This window comes from Lampetra planeri, chromosome 58 (genome assembly GCF_965212315.1).
Source record: "Lampetra planeri chromosome 58, kcLamPlan1.2.h2, whole genome shotgun sequence".
In the NCBI taxonomy this organism is placed as follows: Eukaryota; Metazoa; Chordata; class Hyperoartia; order Petromyzontiformes; family Petromyzontidae; genus Lampetra; species Lampetra planeri.
Genome location: NC_136164.1, coordinates 3,120,899 through 3,140,469, shown reverse-complemented (window position 1 = coordinate 3,140,469; position 19,571 = coordinate 3,120,899). Strand labels below are relative to the sequence as shown.

The window sequence follows — 19,571 nt, the reverse complement described above, 5'->3', positions numbered from 1 at the left end:
TGCCAAAGAGCAACAACACTTATTTAAAACGCAGTTTCATGTAAATTTAATTAAAGTGCTTCTATTTACATTCCACGTTTTATATTCATTTAATTAGAGGTAACGTAATATTGCATAGAGCTAACTACTGCGACGGAGCTGTAGTGGCTGCGTTTAGCGAAGACAGAGCGCCCCCGACAGCATTAAATGATCGTGAGCGTGACGACGATAGGATTAGGGAGGAGCCGTTAAATAAAATAGCCTCTAGGGTGCGACCGTGCCAAGAGTCAAATCAAATATTGGGGCCCCACCTGACCGATTGCCGCACCCCCGGAGCTGATGATATCGTTACTATGCCACTGATAATGTAGTTACACCAATGATAATGTCGTTACTACTCCACGCGGAACAAGATATCGACTTTATTGATTGATCTATATGCGTGGCGCTGCGCAGGATCCATTCCCCCGGCTGGACGGACGCTACCGGGGTGAGCTCACGACCCAGCAGGGCGAGCAGCTGCGCCGCTTTCTGGCCACCTGCCCGGCCGATAGCTTCCTCTTGGAGCTGCACGAGTTCATCGCGCTGGGCCTGTGCCGCGAGCGCGCTTACGACAACTACCAGGAGCAGTGGGGGTAACGTCGCCGCGCATCCTACCTCCCGCGCGATCGCGGTGGCAGCGGTGATTGCAGCAGTGGTGGCAGCAGTGGTGGCAGCAGCAGTGGTGGCAGCGGTGGTGCTGGTAGCAGCAATGGTGGCAGCGGCAGCGGCAATGGTGGCAGCGGCAGTGGTGGTAGCGGTGGCACTGGCAGTGACAGCAGCAGTGGTGGCAGCGGTAGCAGCAGTCGCAGCGTTAGCAATGGCAGCAGTGGTGGCGGTGGGGGTAGCGGGGGAAACGGTGGCAGCGGTAGCAGTGGTGGCAGCAGCGATGGCAGTGGTAGTGGTGGCAGTGGTAGTGGTGGCAGTGGTAGCAGTGGCAGCAGCAGTAGTGGCGGTGGTAGTGGCAGCATCACCATCGCGAAGAGCACATCTGTCCCAAGTGTTCGCTCAGAATCAAAGTGGTTTCCTGCTCAAAGCAGCATGGAGGCGGTGCTCATCATCAGTGGTAGAAATTCCCCGGTGCTATGACAGGAAATGAGCCAATAGGTTGATAACCGTTACTGACTTATGACTTCTTGAGGTGTCATATATATTGTTGTATATTTTTTTCTTTGGTGGCAAGTGTGCTTGGCGAATGCGGAATATATTTTAGCCAGACTCATCGAGCCAGACTAAGGCTCTGCCAGGAAACTTACTGAACTTTTCAAACTGAACACCTCCTGTTCCTTCCCCCCCCCACCCCCGCCAGGCTGAGCGAGACGCTGTCCAATCACCTGGAGGCAAAGGGCGTGGAGCGCTCCGGGGAGCTGAGCGAGGGCTTGCCCGCCGACCTCACCGTGGCTCACAGCTTTGCCGTCTGGAAATTGGCGCTGGCTGCGTGGGGAGGCGCCGCCAAGCCCAGCCAGCATTGGCGCAGCTAGCCCACATGGCTAACGAGGGTGGCTAGCCCACATGGCTAGCGAGGGTGGCTAAACCGCACGGCTAGCCCGGGTGGTGCGACTGCGTGGCTAGATCACGTGGCGTGACCGCTCACTCGGTCATTGTTTTGTTGTTCTTTTATAGTTGTTTTATTGTCGCATTCGACAAATGTTTTCCCGAGAAAGGCAACGGTTCCGTACGCCACTTCCTTCGCACATTCTCCGACTTGCACTGCCTCTTCCGCGGAGATGGCTGGGTTCAGGCCCCGGCACTCTGTGTGTCTGCGCGCGCGTCCCTCATCACAAGGGTTCACTTTAAACTACAATCGGCTCGTTCCCCGACGTTCTCGCAACGACCGCGCTTCCGTCGGCGTTGCGTCGTCAGGAGACGATCAATCCCTTGGGAAATATCGTGCCGAGCAGATAACACAGAGCTACCTCAGAGATCACAGCAGGCACTTGCCCTGCAGTACATGAGTAATGTTCATCGGGCGACGGTCAAACTAATGCTTTTGCCGTATCATACCGCACCGGGTACTAATGTAGCGCTGAATCGACCTAGACGATGCCCAGGACAAGACGAGATCATTTCCACTGATATTAGCACGGCGGGTGAATCAAACTGAGGTTGGCGAATTCGCCGTGACAAGGCCCCACTCTGCTTTCAAACCACGCCGCCCGCCGGGGGGAGGTCTTTAACATCCAAGCGTGAGCGAAGCAGGGGGGGGCACCGTCTTTTTACGGTCAAATACACCCGGGCTGTATTAACCAGGGCGGACGCCGGGCTCGAACCAAATTGCCACCGTGGGCTGCAGTTAAAAATAAACTATTTTTCATTTTTATACTCTTAGGTTTTTTCGGTAAAGTCACGTAGGTAAAAATAAATAATAAAAGTAAAAATAATATTAATTATTTTCAAGTAAATCTAGCTGTGACGGTCCCACCTGATGACGGAGACTTGTGTTGCCTCTGAAACATCGTGATTTATAATTTTATTTCTATTATTATTTATATTATTTCTACTTTTATTATTTATTTTTACCGACGTGACTTTACCGAAAAAACCTAAGAGTATGAATCCACGAAAGCTTCAAATCTAGAATTCTTTTTAATTTTACCAGGTCGAAGGGCTCCTCTGAGCTATGTAGCTCTTTATCCAGAAGCGACATGGCTATCACTAATGATAGCTCAACTCACTTGCTTATCATCGCGAGGAAATATATAGCGGCCAAATACTCTGAACGCACATTGTTGATTCTAAATGTGGAGGGAAAACCTTGACCTGGAGAAAAATCCACGCGACCTCGGGGAGAGAGACACGCAAACTCCAAATGTACAGCAGCAGCAGGCGTCAGGGTCGGAATCGAACCCACGACCTCCTGTGTTCCAGGTGAGGGAGTTAACGTCTCACCGCCGTGGATGCTGTTGATCTCGTGTGGGTCAACGTGGCACAGCAGCAACGGCCCCGCCCCCTCGTCGACTGGCAGCCTCCTGAACCCGCCTGTGAAGCATAGCGCCCTCTTGCGGGATAGACTCGCGCTGCAGAAATGACAACAGCGGAAATTACAACCGCTTCCGCGATAAGCCATATAGATGTGTACGTACGTTCTCACCGTTGCATAAATGCCCACGATTGTGAAGTGATTTTAACAGAGTAAATGTCCGTGTTTGACGTACACCGCTGTGTGTGTGTGTGCCTCTCTAAACTCCACAACACGGGCAAGCCACTCGCCACCCGCCATGACACACGTGACGCTCCGCCATTACACACGTGGCCGCGACACTCGCTGCACTCACCCCCCTCGCTCGCCACTGCCGCGAAACGCTCCCCCGTGGCTATCGGCCAGGCACCGGAGTGCAGCAGCAGGACTTTGCTGCACACACACAGTCATACTGCTACACACACGTGTGTATGTAGTAGCAGCAGGACTTTGCTGCACACACAGTCATACTGCTACACACACGTGTGTATGTAGTAGCAGCAGGACTTTGCTGCACACACAGTCATACTGCTACACGTGTGTATGTAGTAGCATCAGGACTTTGCTGCACACACAGTCATACTGCTACACACACGTGTGTATGTAGTAGCAGCAGGACTTTGCTGCACACACAGTCATACTGCTACACACGTGTGTGTGTGTAGCAGCAGGACTCGAGACTGTTGAGGATTTCCCGGCTCTCGTCCGATACGAGTCGAGAACGCGCCACTCTCACGACTCTCGAGTGCTGCCGGCCGAGTCAACAACGAGGTGGTGGACTTTGTAGGAAGGACGTGCGTCTCTACCCGACGCTGAACTTCTTTCGCACCGTACGCAGCCAACCGTGCTAATCGGAGGTGCGGGGGAAGGACAACAAACTAAACCCAAGAAGGCGGTTCTAAAGAAACGAGTCTTTGTTCATCTCCATGGTTTAAAAGTGCTCAGCTCCGGTGGCTTCCTATCTGAAGAGCTTTCCAGGCGGCCGCATCAACATCGTCAACATCATGCAGGTACCTCCTCAACATCATCACCGCCATCGTGTGTGCAGGTACCTCCTCAACATCATCATCACCGCCATCGTGTGTGCAGGTACCTCAACATCATCATCACCGCCATCGTGTGTGCAGGTACCTCAACATCATCATCACCGCCATCGTGTGTGCAGGTACCTCCTCAACATCATCATCACCGCCATCGTGTGTGCAGGTACCTCAACATCATCATCACCGCCATCGTGTGTGCAGGTACATCATCATCATCACCGCCATCGTGTGTGCAGGTATCTCATCATCATCATCGCCGCCATCGTGTGTGCAGGTAGAACTTCTATCGCACCGCACGGAGCCAACCTCGCCCATGAGAGGTGCGGGAAGGACAACAAGAAACAACAAGCAGCAGCAGCGGGTGTCGAGAGTTTGTCAATTTAGCAGCTCCGCTCCAGCGGTTCCCCCCCAGGCCGTGAGGCCCTGGGGGCGGTGTGGGCTGAGGGGCACCCACTGAGCAGGGAGGCGACAATCTTCGCATCAAGATTGAGGCAACGATCAGTCACGTGACCCCTCTCCCTGCACGCACGCCGACTCTTTACCCCCCACGAGGATTAACACTATTAACGTGTTTAAGCAAACAAGACTAACTCACTCATCTGAAGGCCAATGTAGACACATTGTTATCGAGGCTTCACCCCCCTGTCTCCTATGCGTACATTGCCAGTAGACCCCCCCCCCCCATAGGCAAGCGAACGCGTTTGAGTCGCCCCCCCCCCCCTCCATGCGAACTCAACTGAGGGCCCCCCACTTGACCATACTTCACCACGCTGGTCGGCGCGGTCTGGCGCAAGTTGCCAATGGCAGTGAGGCGATCCTTCTATAACGCACCTTTCTTAATGTTTCATTAAAGTTAATTGTTTATAAATACATTCATATTCAGTCGTGTACAATTAAAGCCGATGTCTACATCGTTGCTAAACGATATATGAACTTAATACAAAGGTATGCTCATGTTAAGGAATACACTTTCAACATGAACGATTTCACACTATACGGTATTATTTAATGGGATACATTTGGACAATATGGTACATTTGTGGCTGAGTAGACCTAGACGTCGCTTTGTACAGGCACTGCCAAGTTGGTCGTTACACGCTCACAGCATCGCCGCTCACCAAAACGAGACACACGAAGACACAAAAACCAGAGCGGAATATCGAGAAAGTCACAACGCCTCAGACACACTCACAGACACACACACTCAGACACACAGAGACAGACTCAGACACACACACACAGAGACACACACAGACTCAGACACTCACAGACTCAGACACACACAGAGACACAGACTCAGACACACGAAGAGGCACTCACAGACACACTCAAGACACACACAGAGACACGTAGTCAGAGACACACAGACACAAGTAGAGGCACTCACAGAGACACTCAAGACACACACAGAGACACTCACACAGACTCAAGACACACAGACACACTCAAGACACAGAGACAGACACGTAGACACACACACAGAGACACACTCAAGACACACGTAGAGACACACACACAGAGACACAGATACGTAGAGACACACACACACAGACACAAAGATCCCCTCTATCGCCTGATCAGGCTGTTGGGGCAAGTGCTGCTAGGGAGCGCCTAGAAAGGCCGGCACGGCACACGAGGGGGTGGGTGCCGAGTGCCACACCAAGCCGCCTTTGTCTCCCCAGCGGCGATGTTTACTACACACCGCACCAGGTACTAATTTGAGGCCGAGTCGACCTAGGGGAGGCCCAGGACCGATTCATACAATCGGCCCCCATAGCGGCCATGACACCGGGACGGTGAACGTGGGCCGCGCGTGACGTCACGTGACCACGCGACACCGGAAGTCGCGAAAGGGGGCGGGAACCAAGCGGAATCTCGGACTGTGACATCACTGTGACGCATCAGACCGACATCCGGTTTCGTGACTCGTGCGCTCAGAGTTGGAGAGACGCGTGGAGACGACGGAGACAGAAGACAGCAGCTGGAGCCACTCCGAGCGACACTGAACAGGTGAGAGTGGCAGAGTTGTGACGAGCTCGACTTGTTACACGCGGCAGCTTGATGTGCTAACAATGTGAGTCACGATCTCGGTTTGTACCGATGGTGTGGGTCTGTGTTGATGCGAGTCCGTGCTGATGATGTGGGTCTGTGGTGATATGAGTTGGTGTTAATAATGCGAGTCTGTGTTGATGTCGGTTTGTACTGATGGTGTGGGTCTGTGTTGATGTGTTTTGATGATGTGGATCTGTTGATGTGGGTCTGTTTAATGTGGCTTTGTGTTGATGATTTGGGTCTGTGTTGATGTGAGTTGGTGTTAATAATGCGAGTCTGTGTTGATGATGTCGGTTTGTATTGATGGTATGGGTCTGTGTTTTGATGATGTGGCTTTCTGTTTATGTGGGCTTGTGTTGAGTCTGTTTTGTTTGGGTCTGTGTTGATATGAGTCTGTGTTGGTGTAAGTTTGTGTTGATGTGGGTTCGTGTTGATGTAGCTTTCTGTTTATGTGAGTTTGTGTTGATGTTGAGTCCGTGTTGATTTGGGTCCATGTTGATGTGGGTTCGTATTGATGTACATTTTTTGTTGATGTGTGTTGATTATGTGGGTCTGTGAGGATGATGTCTGTCCGTGTTGATGTGGTTTTTGTTGATGCGAGTGTGATGATGTGGGTTTGTGTTGATGTGTGTGATGATGTGGCTTTGTGTTGATGTGAGTGTGATGATGTGGGTTTGTGTTGATGTGGGATTGTGGTGATTATGTGGGTCTGTTCGATGTGGGTTTGTGTTATGCGAGTTCGTGTTGATGATGTATCTCCGTTTTGACGATGTGTGTTCGTGTTGGGGCTGTGGCTAAGTCAGGCGACAGAGACGGGGGAACATAGAAGTGCGGTACAATTAAGGATTTTGCTACACTGCCGCACCCCTCACTCATCCCACTCACCCCTCATTCCACCTCCAGTGGTAGCTATCTCTCTAGGGAACAAGGTGGCTCAGCAGTCGTTCTGCAAGTGGCCATTAGTCTGCCAGGTGAGGGCGATGTGCAATCCCAATTGATAAAAAAAACTGTTCACGATTTCGAGATGTAAATCACATGGTAACGATCTCGTCCCACATCCTAGACTGTGCTTGACCCTACTACACTCGTCTCCCGCTTTCCTCACGGAGACCCAGACGGTGCGAGACGCAAAACACTCCGGTATTCCTGCTCTACACGTCGCCAACATGGAGGTATGAGCTCAACTCGCGTGGTGAAGTATGGGCGAACATGTGATTCACATGCCTGTGTTCTCCACTCTCTGTCCGCGTACCTACTCCTCACCGTTTCTACCTTGGTGTGTGTCTCTGAGCGTTTAACACGTAGCCTTTTGTGACCATAAATTATGTCACGCACCTGGGGGGGGGGGGGTTGAGAAATGTGACGTCACATCAAAATGTCCAACTTTAAATAAATATAGACACGTTCTATTTAATTAGACTTTTAATAAATGTTTTCTCCTACAACATCAGAGTGCAGCGCCACATTAAATACGTACTGCAATGACAATAGTTGAAAGCGACATGAAGCATGTTTTATTTTGGGGGGGGGGGGGGGGCAGAGCTTTGTGACGTCATATTTGAGGAGGGGTCTGACTTTTTGTGACGCCGTGTGATGAGGGGGGGGGGGGTCAAAATCGTCCAAAATCACGTGACGTCATTTATGGACGGCCCCCAATATCATCCATAACAGGTTTTTTTTAGTTAGATCGTGTAAATATAAATGTCGTTAAATCCGCCACCACCAGATACAGCCAATTAGTAAGGTTTGTCACGTAAACAGAACATGCCAATTCGTTACTAATACAGCACACCGGTGTGTTGGAGAGCAAAGCCACATTTCCAATCAGAGTACGTTTTGCCAGTAATTACAACTAGCTTTATCAAGCAACAGCCAGATTTGTGGCTGCATTTGCCCCAACAGTTTGTTGAAGTCTATATTGTGGAATTTTGTCTGTGTGTGTAGATGAGCCGATATATAGTGAGAAAAAGAAAATGCGTGAGATGGAGTGCGCTCTCAGACTCAAAAGGAGGAGCCCCCATCAAGTGCAAAACCCCGCAAGGTAATAAAAATAATGGACACCACATCAGCCATGTCGCATGGGGGTCATCGTCATCACGGTGGCAATGTTGTATGGGAATGTCACATCGTCCATGGTGGGGTGGGGGCATCAAGGCGATGTCATGGTTGCCATGTTCTATAGGTGACTTCAAGTCAGCCATATTGCATGGGTGACATTGTGCTGGTTGTGTTGTATAGGTGATGTGTGAAGTTGCCTATTTTTGCATGGGGGACATCACTTCAGCCATGTTGATTGGGGGACATCAAGGCAGCCAAGTTGCATGGGCACTTGATTTTGCTTTCAGCTGATTGGCTTGTGCAATGGAAGTGATGATGTAATACCTAGCAACCATTCTTATAGAAGTGAGTTACCATTTTACTACAACTCCCATATTTACTTTAGTCTGTTTTCTCTTTCGATGTCTGCCAGACTTACGACAAAATAATTATTTTCCTCCCTTTGGCCCAACGTGCACATTCATATGGCGTCTAAACTTTGGGTGGCAGGCTGGTAACATTTGTGTCTCACAGTAAAAATATCCTGGCTTTGATTCCCGACTCAGGTGCTTTTGCTTGTGGAGTCTGTATGTCCTCCACCTGTTCTGCATGGGTTTCCTCAAGGGTATCCACTTTTCTCGCGTGAAAAAACTGTTAGGAGTCAAACATCCCAAGACTAAACAACTGTCTGACATTATTCAGTTGGGATTACACCATTACCCCCTATTGTAATAATTCGGCAATAACCTCTTGAAAAAGATTCTTGAGACTCAGCAAGGCTGTCCTTAGTGAATCTGATTCTGTTCCTCCCTTAAAACCCATCTCCTCTTCTCCCTTGCCCACACTTCTGCTACTCCCTGCCCTCACCCCCAGCTACGACCAGGCCTACATCAACCCCTATCACTACCCCTACTGCTCCTCCCCAACCCTGATACCCAACTAAGACCAGGCATACGCGAACCCCTCCTTACCTTTCCCTCTGTTCTGTCACCATAACTACACCACCACTTTTAATGACCCCACTCTTTATCTCAACTACCATCATCTTATGTACAATGTTATAATTGCTGTAATGCACCTTGTAATAAGGCGTGACATAAATCTAACATAAGAAACAAAGGTAGTGATAATGGTTTATACATTTTTATCATTTCTGCAGAAATCATGCAGCTCTATGGCAGCTACCTGACCCTCAGGGAGCAAAGAGAACTCTTGGCCATGCAGGAGATATGGTACCTTGGGCTCCAAAATCAGGCCCGGGGCAAGTACAACAATGGCTACGATGACGACAAACACCGTTATATTCCGGTAAGACTCACGACAAAACACCTGCCTTGCCGGCTCGGCAGTCGAAGGTTTGCTGCTCGTTGCAAAAGTTTGCGATTTGGATGCGGCAGGCCACCCTGGTTATTACTTCGGGTGTCATTATCGTCGTCATCACATTCAACATAATCAACCACAGTGTTTACATCACAGGATCATCGAAAGTAGCGTTATCGTGCACACCATCATCCACAATGACATCACACACGGTGTTGTCACTCACGATGTAACTGGTATTAGCCAAATATCTCAATGCTGAAAAAAAACCCTGCATACATGCAGTCGGTATTTCATGTTGTCTGCCGGGCCAAGTCGCCCTTGAAAAAAGTTTCTTCACTCAATGGGCTTTAAACTTGATTTTGAAGCTTTCGTGACTGCAAGATAGAGGCTGACCGAAATTCGGTTTCGGCGCCGAAAGTTGGCAATTGGCCACTTTTGGCATACTTTCGGTTTCGGCCAAAAGTCAATTTTTAACTTTCGGTCTGGTTTCGGTTTCGGCCAAAACTGATATTGACTTTCGGTCGTCAACTAAAGATCTATTTTTAGAATATAACGCTAGTGCTAAGTCTATCAGCCGGTCAGTCGGGGGATCTTTGTCTTTAGCCTGTGTGTGTGGGGGGTGGGGCAGCGACTGAGTAGAGATTCGCGTGCTGCGCTACGAACCCGGCAGCCTGAGTTCGATTCCTACTCATGGCCGGTGACGATTATTTGAACCGGTCCTGGGCCTCCCCGAGGTCGACTCAGCCTCAAACGAGTAAGTGGTGTGGTGTGTCAACATCGCCACTGGGGAGACAAAGGCAACCGGCCGTGGTGAATCCAAGTCCCGGGGGAAGCCGGGTAGTAAAGCTAGTACAGTATTTCATAAATCTTGTTTGGTCACTTTCGGTTATATACCTTTCTGTTTCGGTCTCGGTCGAAAGTAAATTTGTTACTCTCGGTCTGGTTTCTGTTTCAGCCGAAACCAGAAATTCAGTTTCGGTCGGCCTCTACTGCAGGAATTACTCTTTGGTTATTTCGGTAAAGTCACGTAGAAATAAAATAATATAAATAATAGAATAAATTATAAGTTTGAGAAAACAAACCTAGTAAACTTAGAAATGTAATGCAGTGCAACACAGAGAATTGGCTAACACAGCAGTTAACACATTACCTGGTTGATTACGTTCTTACAAAGATTGCTAATGGGCTTTACTCGGGAAATAACACTTTTGATTCAGATAGTAGCATTGCCATGACTTTTTCAGGACGGTTCTGACAATTTCTCGCAGCGTTCAGCGTGGTTGCCGTGTGTAATATCAATTGAGCAATTTGGAGGTAAGTTTTCAGCATTGGGATGTTTGGTCATCACCAGTTACATTGTGAGTGTGTATTAGCTATGGGCGGACACCAGAGAACCAGGAGGAAAGTCATGCAGAACAGGGGAAGCAGCATACAAACTCTACACACTCCTAATTTGCTAAAGAGGGGTAGAACATACCATCTCCACACAAAAAGGGACTAAGCTGGGAATTTAACCCCCAGGCCCTTCTTGCTGTGTGCCACAAGTGTGTGCAACAAGGTTATCTAGCACAGCAGACAAGCCTACCGAGTCTTGTTTTTACCCTTCACATAGGACTGACGAAGCGAGGCTAATTCTATAGCCGGTGATCTTTTGTCACTCCCATGGATTAAGTCTCTTTATGTTCATATTCTTCGGGTCTTTCGGTAAAGTCTCGTAGATAGAACAATAAAATAAAGACCCAGAGAATATGAATTCCTGCAGTCACGAAAGCTTTAAGTCAAGATCTCTTCATGTTGTCTTACGAGCACTCAATTAGCAGTGATTGAATGAGACTCGATTGAATCGGCACTTAACCACTGTGTGATTGTTGCGCAGGTAAAACACGAGCACCTCAACTTTCGGTATGAGGTGCTGAAGACGATTGGGGAGGGCGGTCAAGGCATAGTGGTCAAGTGTCTTGACCACATGACAAACACCCTGGTGGCGGTGAAAATACTCAGAACTCCATTGAGGTAAGACTCCACACTACTGCATACTGTGTCTGTGAAACACAGCACCTCTCTCCACAATCGCCTTGTGCTACGAGAGCCATATTCAGTCAGGGCTCTAGCCGGCTCTAGTTGTGACTATGAATATTAATTGGCCAAAACATCTTTACATAAAAAGGATTTCAGAGCTTGGGAAATTGTTGGCACCGGCTCACTTCCTGGCTGCCTTCCCACTTGTATGTGGATCCTCATGCATCTCAATAGTTCTCTCTCTTTGAGAGTGAGCCAAAAGTGTGCATGGTATTATAAGTCTAAATTATGATTGATGATATTAAATTGTTGACTCTCTTTGCAGCGCCATGAATAACAATTTGCAGTTGAGGGAGATACAAATCGGGATCATACTTCAGGAGAGTGACACCGACGACTCCAACATCATTGAGATGCTGGATTGGTTCCAGTTCAGGAAGCACTACACCATCGTTTTGGAGCTGTTGAGGTGCGTACCAAGTGGCACTTGCATTGACGTGCTCTTGCGACCATTTATCGTCGTAAAATTGTGGAGCTGCCATGAGTCTTGGAGGCTCAACAGGGACACATGTTGAGCTGGCAGCCATTCGCTTTTCTCCGACAGCCCTGCCCATTTTGACATAGCATGCCCCCTCAATCAGCAGGATGGCAGCGCAGAGGTAACACCTGCGTCTCACAGCAACAAGGCCGAGGGGCTGACTGCCAACTGATGCGCCTATAGGCGTGCAGTTTGTATGTTTCTTCCACTGCTGTACCGAGTGTTCATGATTGTGTGTGTTGAGTGAGTTAGTGCGTGTGTAAGGGAGGGAGGAGGTGAGTGTGGAATGTGTATATTCTCTCCCTGTTCTGCATGGGTTTCCTGTGGGTTCTCGGCTTTCTTCAACATTTTGGTGGCAAAATTTTAACGACCTCGCTCGGTATACAGGAAGCTGTGGGTTCGATCCAGAGCCTCTATATTTGGCGTGTGCACGTTCTCCCCATGGTCACGTGGATTTTTACCCGGGTTCTCCGGTTTTTCCCTCCACATTTAGAGTATTTAGCTGCTCTGAATTTCCCCATGATAAGCCACTTCGTTGAGGTATCATTTGCGGACAGATCGCTTCTGAAAAAGCGCTATACAGCTCAGTGGGCCTCACCTGGTAAAATAAAAAGTTTATAGTTTCTAATAAATACCCAATTTGACTGTGCTTGGTCAAGCATACCAATGCTGAAAACTACCGAAAAATTCCCAAATTAGGATAACACACAGAAGCAACATCGCCCCCTCTGCTGCAAAAACTTGGTAGGACCCTCTTGAAAAAAGTCTTGAGGATGTCCTGGGTAAACGAGCGTAATAATCCATTGTTATATGAACCAGAACCTCACAGAATGACACTGACTTTGTATTGTTGCCTCTTTCACAGTGGAACTCTGGATGATTGGATTGGTAACAGGAAATCCAAGTCCCTTCGGATGGAGATGGTGAAAATATACACCAAGGGGATCCTCACGTCCCTGCGTCACATCCATTCGAAGACAATCATTCACGGTGACCTCAAGCCTGTGAGTGGACAGAGCTTCACTGTAAACCTTTGTTGTTTTTGGAGACTAACCCTGGAGAAAGCCCCAGCCACATTGAGCAACGGGTTTTAATGCATTCGCTTTGTTCACCTGTCTGGGATGGGCGGGGGGGGCACGGTAACACTGGTCAAGATCATCCAATGTGAAGTAGACTTTGCCCAAAGTTGTGTTGCTATGAGCGGCCTGCCTGAGAGATACAAAACTCAGATATTCGTCGCACCTTTCAGGAACGCATCCCCGACATAAATTGGGTTATTACTGTTTTAAAATGTACAAACAAATTTTAGAATCAGAATCAAAAGTAAATTTCCCAATTAAAGGCCATTGGGGAAAGCTCGTTTTCAAGGGCGACTCATCAGCTTACAAATTGCTCACAACATTCTTGCCAAGACAAATGCGTGGTGGAAAGTGTTACCGAATCCATGTGTGTGCATGGTTTTTCCTAACTCGCATGCACTAGCAGCTATACGCTTCATTAGGGCCTCTCTTTCCACGCAATGAGCAACTTACATCGCATCATCTCACTTCCAGTGGCAGCTGTCAGGAAACATATCCTACTATCGCTGCGACTAACCTTGTTGAAAGTCACCTCGTCTGACTCCCTTTTTAATATATATTTGCGTATTTTGGTACATGTTCAATGGACTGCTGGCTGAATGCTGTTATCACCTCTGTGAATCCCTTCTTCTGTCCATCTAGGAAAACATATTGGTCAAGGACCGCGTGGCAGGGACCATAAAGGTCGCCGACTTTGGACACAGCTTCGTTGAGGATTATCAAAGTGAGTGACCTCACCCGGGTGAGGGAGTGAGACTGCTCGTAGCGGTTAGCGCTCTGTGCTACGGACCCGGCGATTATCTGAACTGCTCCTGGGCCTCCCCTAAGTCAACTCAGTCTCAAATGAATACTTGGTGGGAAGTGTAAAGATCACCACTGGGGAGACCAAGGCGGTAGGGCGTGGTGCTGGCCACCCACCCCTCGTGTATCGCGCCGTTATTCATAAGTGCTTGCTAAAAGCACTTGTCTCAAAAGCTTGTTACACCTGTGTCTGTGTGTATGCGCACACGTGTGTATGCACACACACACGTGTGTACATGTGACTGTGTGGGGGTGATGACTTGCGTGTGATGATGCTGTTTAAGGTGATTTGGGGATCTTTGTCTCTGTCATTCGCAGCCTCCTTGATCTTCGGTACCGTCAAGTACATGTCTCCGGAGGGAATCTTGGGCTACTCGTCCACCAACTCGGTTGACATGTGGGCTCTGGGATGCACGGTGGCGAAGATAGCAACTGGAAAATCCATCTTCGAACCCATCAACTTCTACGACCAGTTGGGGTGCTGCATGGAGGTACTGCCCACACAGCAGCACTTCGCTCGTGATTCACAATACATTCTTGGCCACGTAACGATCTGGCCACATTTTTGCCACCCGCCTGCTGACGCAGCCATAAGAAGTAAATGGTCATCCGTGCAAGCACTCAAAGCGCCACTTGTAGTTTAAGCTCACCCACCACCAGTAAGTTGAAGAGCAATTCTCCAATTTAAGTCTAGTAATGAGATACATTTCCCTTGAAGCTACATCCAGCACTTATGCAGGACCATAACTGTGTGCACACAATGGCCTACTCTTTTCGAATAACGTCATGGGATCTTTCAACGTCTGCTGCGAATGTAGCAGACGGCACGTACAAATTTACGGTTTGTACACATCGCAAGTAAAAATTGGGCGGCCGGATCTGAACCAGGAAACTCTGCAACGGGAGGCAGATGTGCAACTGCTGGGCCATGCCACAACCACGACCCTGCACCTGTGGGTGAACCGTGGGGAGTAGAAGCGTAGTGGTTAGCGCACCAAGCTACGAACCTGGTGACCCGAGTTGGATTTCTGCTTACTGGCAACATTGTTAACAAATACCTGAACTGGACACAGGCCGACAGCGTTAAATGAGCACCTGGTACCTGGCGCTATGGGGCCAATCCCCTAGTGTGCTGCGCCGGCCTTAATAGGTGCTCACTAACAGTACTCGCTACAACAGTCGGTTGCGTTTATATGACGGAACTTTGTTGTTGTGTGAACCGTGTGTAGGTCCTGGGGCTGCCTCCGGACTCCTTGGCGAATAACGCTCCTAAAAGAAAGAAATACTTTGGTAAGTTGAAGGGACAAGCTCACTGGAATACGTTTTACGAGCCAACTGTTATTGTTTCAGCTCGACCACCGATAAATTCTTGAATATCGATTTTCACAACCGACTTTCACCATTAAGCATCAGCAGAGACCCAGGAAATCAGCCTGAAAATCTTGTACACGTAGCAATTGGGTCTTACAGCAAAAAATGTGGCTCAGTCATTAAGTGGTCTGACCCAAAAATCAACAATGATTCGTACAGTTTCCTTTGTCTTACCAACATCCATGCCAGATGATGCAAAACACTCCATTGTGATTCACATTGGTTATCGGAGTTTTGCATTTCAAATGTGTATATATTGTAAAGTTCAGTCATAGTCAAAGTAACTCATATTTGGCGGGTCATTATGTTAGTGTTCCAGTTTAATCCTAATGGAGTAATTTGCAGTTAACATTTTCACATTGGCAAAACTTGGTCTGTAACGCTGGCACAAAATGGCCTACGTCACGGAATCTGTAACATCCACCGTGAAACAAACGGTGCAAATTTGTTATGGTCAATGCAGCCTGCAGTATAACCAGGGCGGCCTGCCGGATGGTGACCACAAACTTCTGCAACAGGTGGCAAAATCGCAACCGCTGGGCCACGGCGTAGTGCTACTGCATTGCACGGTTTCTGCGCTGCGGGTGTGCAAGGGCCGATGTTGGTTGTGTGACCGTGTCTCCTGTGTGTTCGCGCTCCCTGCAGCATCCGCTAAGGAGCCAAAGATGTTTGGCCGCTATCGAGTGCCAGGGAGTCGCCCGCTCAGCAAGCTGCTCGCGAACTACGACCCGGAGTTTGTGGACTTCATCAGCTGCTGCCTCCAGTAAGAGCCCCTCCCCCTCTCCCCCACGAGGATTCCTGCATCGGTCACTCTGCTCCGAATGATGAGCGACCGCTCTCCGACTAGCTCCATCCCTCTCAAGCACAATCAGAAGCTCCATCATTGCATAGACTTGCATGATCCATACACTAACATAGAGAGACTTAGACCCCCATCTTCTTCGAAGCCAAAAGTCCATCATTGCTAATGTCCGCGAACCCTATCCCCTTGGTGTTTCCCTCTTGACTAGACCGCAGTAGGGCACCGGAATGGAATAAATGTGATGCGAGGTGGTTTGCGTTGCCGCAGAACTTAGATGAGTGCTCTGTGCAACAGTAAAAAATGTAAATAGAGATAACTTGAAGATGTTGTTAATTATGTATCTTATTGACGCTCGTTTACCTAGGAAAGCCTCACGACTTTTTTCAGGAGGGTCCTGCCAAGTTTGCGTATTGGGGGTGATGATTTCTACGTACATTCCAAATGAGTAATTTACAAGCAGAGCCGTCCCTGGGGTATGGCGAATCAGGGCGACCTCCCCAGGCCCAAACGCTTAAGGGGGCACCGCGCTTGGATGTCACGGTGGTGTCAGATGTAATACTTCTGGTTTAGCTCGAAGGCATCGGGGGGCCCACACGGTGTGATTGGCTCCTGGCGCTGCACCCACCTATGGACAGCCCAGCCTGCAAGCAGTACATTCCTTTGCCAAATGTGGACCTTGATGCCAGCCTACTCTCGCACAATACATGATAGGATCTTTAACATCCTCTATGAAGCAGACGGCGAGTATTTTTAGGGTTAACACGCCCGCAGCATTAACCAGGGCGGCCACTGGATTCGCACCGTGATCCTCTGCAACAAGTGGCAAACAATGCGCGAACGCTGGGCCACGTCACTGCTCGGTCATGTCACAGGAGAGATGAGCTCATGTGGGCATTGGATGATGTGGAGCTGTTTGGACTTGCCAATGACTTTTACCAGCGGTGTTAAGATCGGTTTCGTGAAAGACGACACAAGGCAGTGCCAGGCAAGGTGCACTTTTAGGCTACTGGGCAGTTGGAGGTAATTCTCTACTCGGCAACAACAGAGGGCGGAGAAGCGACGCTCACAATGAGCAGAGCACCGAGCGGCTAATATGCAGCAAGGTGGCCAAGTGGGGAGCACAGTTTATACATCAGCAGCTAGTTGATGATTATGGTAATCATTGCCAAAAGTGGATTACTGCTACCACTGCTGCCATTAGTTCTTGGACCCAGTGAGAGGAGACAAATGTAAATCCTTCGACCGTCATCGCTCGTCGTGTGTGCCGCTTGTGTCTGTACCGTCCCAACAGATGGAATGCGTCTCGTCGCATGACACCGGCGCAGGCACTGGCACACCACTGGCTGCGGGATGTCGGCACAGCTGAACCCGGGCATTCCGGGGCAGCTGCCGTCACCACCACCCCTGCCGCCACCGCCGCCGCCACCTCCGCCCCCGCCGCCGCCACCTCCGCCGTCGCCGTCCCCGCCGCCACCGTCGCCGCCGTCACCGCCACCACCACCGTCGCCGCCACCGCCGCCATCGCCGTCGCCACCCCCGCCGCCACCGTCGCCACTGTCACTGCCGCCGACGTCACCGCTGCCACCACCCCCGCCACCCCCACCGCCGTCGCCACCACCACCACCGCCGTCGTCCCTACCGCCACCGCTGTCACCACCACCACCGCTGCTGTCGCTGCCGCCCCCCGCTGCCACCGTCGCCGCCACCCCCCGCCGCCGCCGCTGTCACCGCCGCCGCCGTCACCGCTGCTGCCGCCGCTGCTGCCGCCGCCACCACTGCCACCGTCGCTGCCACCGCCGCCGCCATCGCCACCGCCGCCGCCGCCGCCGCCCCCACCGCCGCCGCCGCCGTCACCGCCGCCGACGTCACCGCCACCGCTGTCGCCGCCGTCGCCGCCGCCGCCGCAGCCACTGCCGCCGCCGTCGCCGCCGTCGCCGCCGTCACCGCCGCCGACGTCGCCGCCGTCAGTGCCGCCACCGCCGTCACCGCCGCCGCCATCGCCACCGTCACGGCCGCCGCCGCCGTCACCGCCGCCGCCGTCAAAGCCACTGTTGCTGCTGCCACCGCCGCCGCCGCCACCACCACCGCCGTCGTCCCTGCCGCCACCGCCGCCACCACCACCGCCGCCACCGCCGCCACCACCGCCGCCGCCACCACCGTCGTCCCTACCGCCACCACCGCCGCCGCCGCCACCACCGCCGCCACTGCCACCATCAGCAGTGACCAGGGTCCGGTCTCGCTGTGCGACAGGGAGGGCAACGCAACCTCTACAACCGCTGTGCAACGGTAAGCAGCTCTGCGTGTTGTGTCCTGTGTGTGTGTCCTGTGTGTGTGTGTGTGTCCTGTGTGTGTGTCCTCTGTGTGTGTGTGTATTTATATTATTATTTATTACCACTTTACTTAATTACCCAGAAAAAGCCTGTGTCTTAAGATGCTGTAAATGTTGCGAAGCACAGTTTAAATGCACACACGGATGATCGGGAGTTGCGATGTTGTAGCGTAATAACGAACGAGCAATAAGAGGGAAATGAAATGGTGTCATGTCCATCCGTTCACAGATCGAGCCCCGCACAGCCCTCGCTCACCCCGGCCTCTGCAGAGAAGATGGAGGTTGTGGAGGAGAATGTGGAGGAGAATGTGGAGGAGGAAGGGGGGAAGGAGAAGATGGAGGTGCTGACACGGGAGACGAGAGAGCGGAAGAAGAGATCTGGACTGGCTCGTGTGGGACGAGCAATCTGCTCTTTCTTCTGCCACTGGCTGCTTTGTGGTGGAGTTTCAACCGCAGAGTAGCCATGAAGGCGCCAGGGGTGGTGATGATAGATGTGCATTAGTATCATCACCACCGCTATCACCACACATGCACACACATTCCACCCTCTTCCCACCCCAACATACACACAACACACATACACTACACACACACACTACATACACTACACAGACACACACCACATACACACCACAGACACTACACACACACACTACACAGACACTACACACACACCACAGACACTACACACACACACTACACAGACACACCACATACACTACACACACACACCACATACACTACACACACACCACAGACACTACACAGACACTACACACTACACAGACACTACACACACACTACACACACACACACCACAGGCACTACACACACACACTACACACACACCACAGACACTACACACACACCACAGACACTACACACACACCACAGACACTACACACACACCACAGACACTACACACACACCACAGACACTACACACACACACACCACACACACTACACACTAGACACTACACACACACCACAGACACTACACACACACACCACAGACACTACACACACACACACCACACACACTACACACACACCACACACACTACACACACACACTAGACACTACACACACACCACAGACACTACACAAACAACACAGACACTACACACACTACACACACACCACAGACACTACACACACACACCACAGACACTACACACACACACACCACAGACACTAC

At 50.5% G+C, this 19,571-nt stretch overlaps 2 protein-coding genes across 2 annotated transcripts in view; both read left to right on the top strand.

Annotated features, from left to right (window-relative positions):
- Positions 1 to 3,174, top strand: part of RNF213 (ring finger protein 213) — a 70,960-nt gene extending 67,786 nt beyond the window's left edge. Inside the window, exons 66-67 of the mRNA XM_078618576.1 lie at positions 436 to 614; positions 1,328 to 3,174. Of these exons, the coding sequence (XP_078474702.1) occupies positions 436 to 614; positions 1,328 to 1,499 (351 nt within the window). The 3' untranslated portion in view covers positions 1,500 to 3,174. The remainder of the gene's footprint in view (positions 1 to 435; positions 615 to 1,327) is intronic.
- An 801-nt stretch (positions 3,175 to 3,975) lies between these two features.
- LOC144735962 (dual specificity tyrosine-phosphorylation-regulated kinase 4-like) lies at positions 3,976 to 18,832 on the top strand. The gene is made up of 14 exons (XM_078618563.1): positions 3,976 to 3,987; positions 5,959 to 6,030; positions 7,136 to 7,244; positions 8,017 to 8,113; positions 9,269 to 9,417; positions 11,309 to 11,445; positions 11,777 to 11,920; positions 12,855 to 12,993; positions 13,711 to 13,792; positions 14,188 to 14,360; positions 15,099 to 15,159; positions 15,886 to 16,003; positions 17,334 to 18,005; positions 18,601 to 18,832. The coding sequence occupies exons 3-14, from the start codon at positions 7,239 to 7,241 to the stop codon at positions 18,830 to 18,832; spliced, it is 2,010 nt and encodes a 669-aa protein (XP_078474689.1). The 5' UTR covers positions 3,976 to 3,987; positions 5,959 to 6,030; positions 7,136 to 7,238.
- Positions 18,833 to 19,571: the final 739 nt, after the last annotated feature.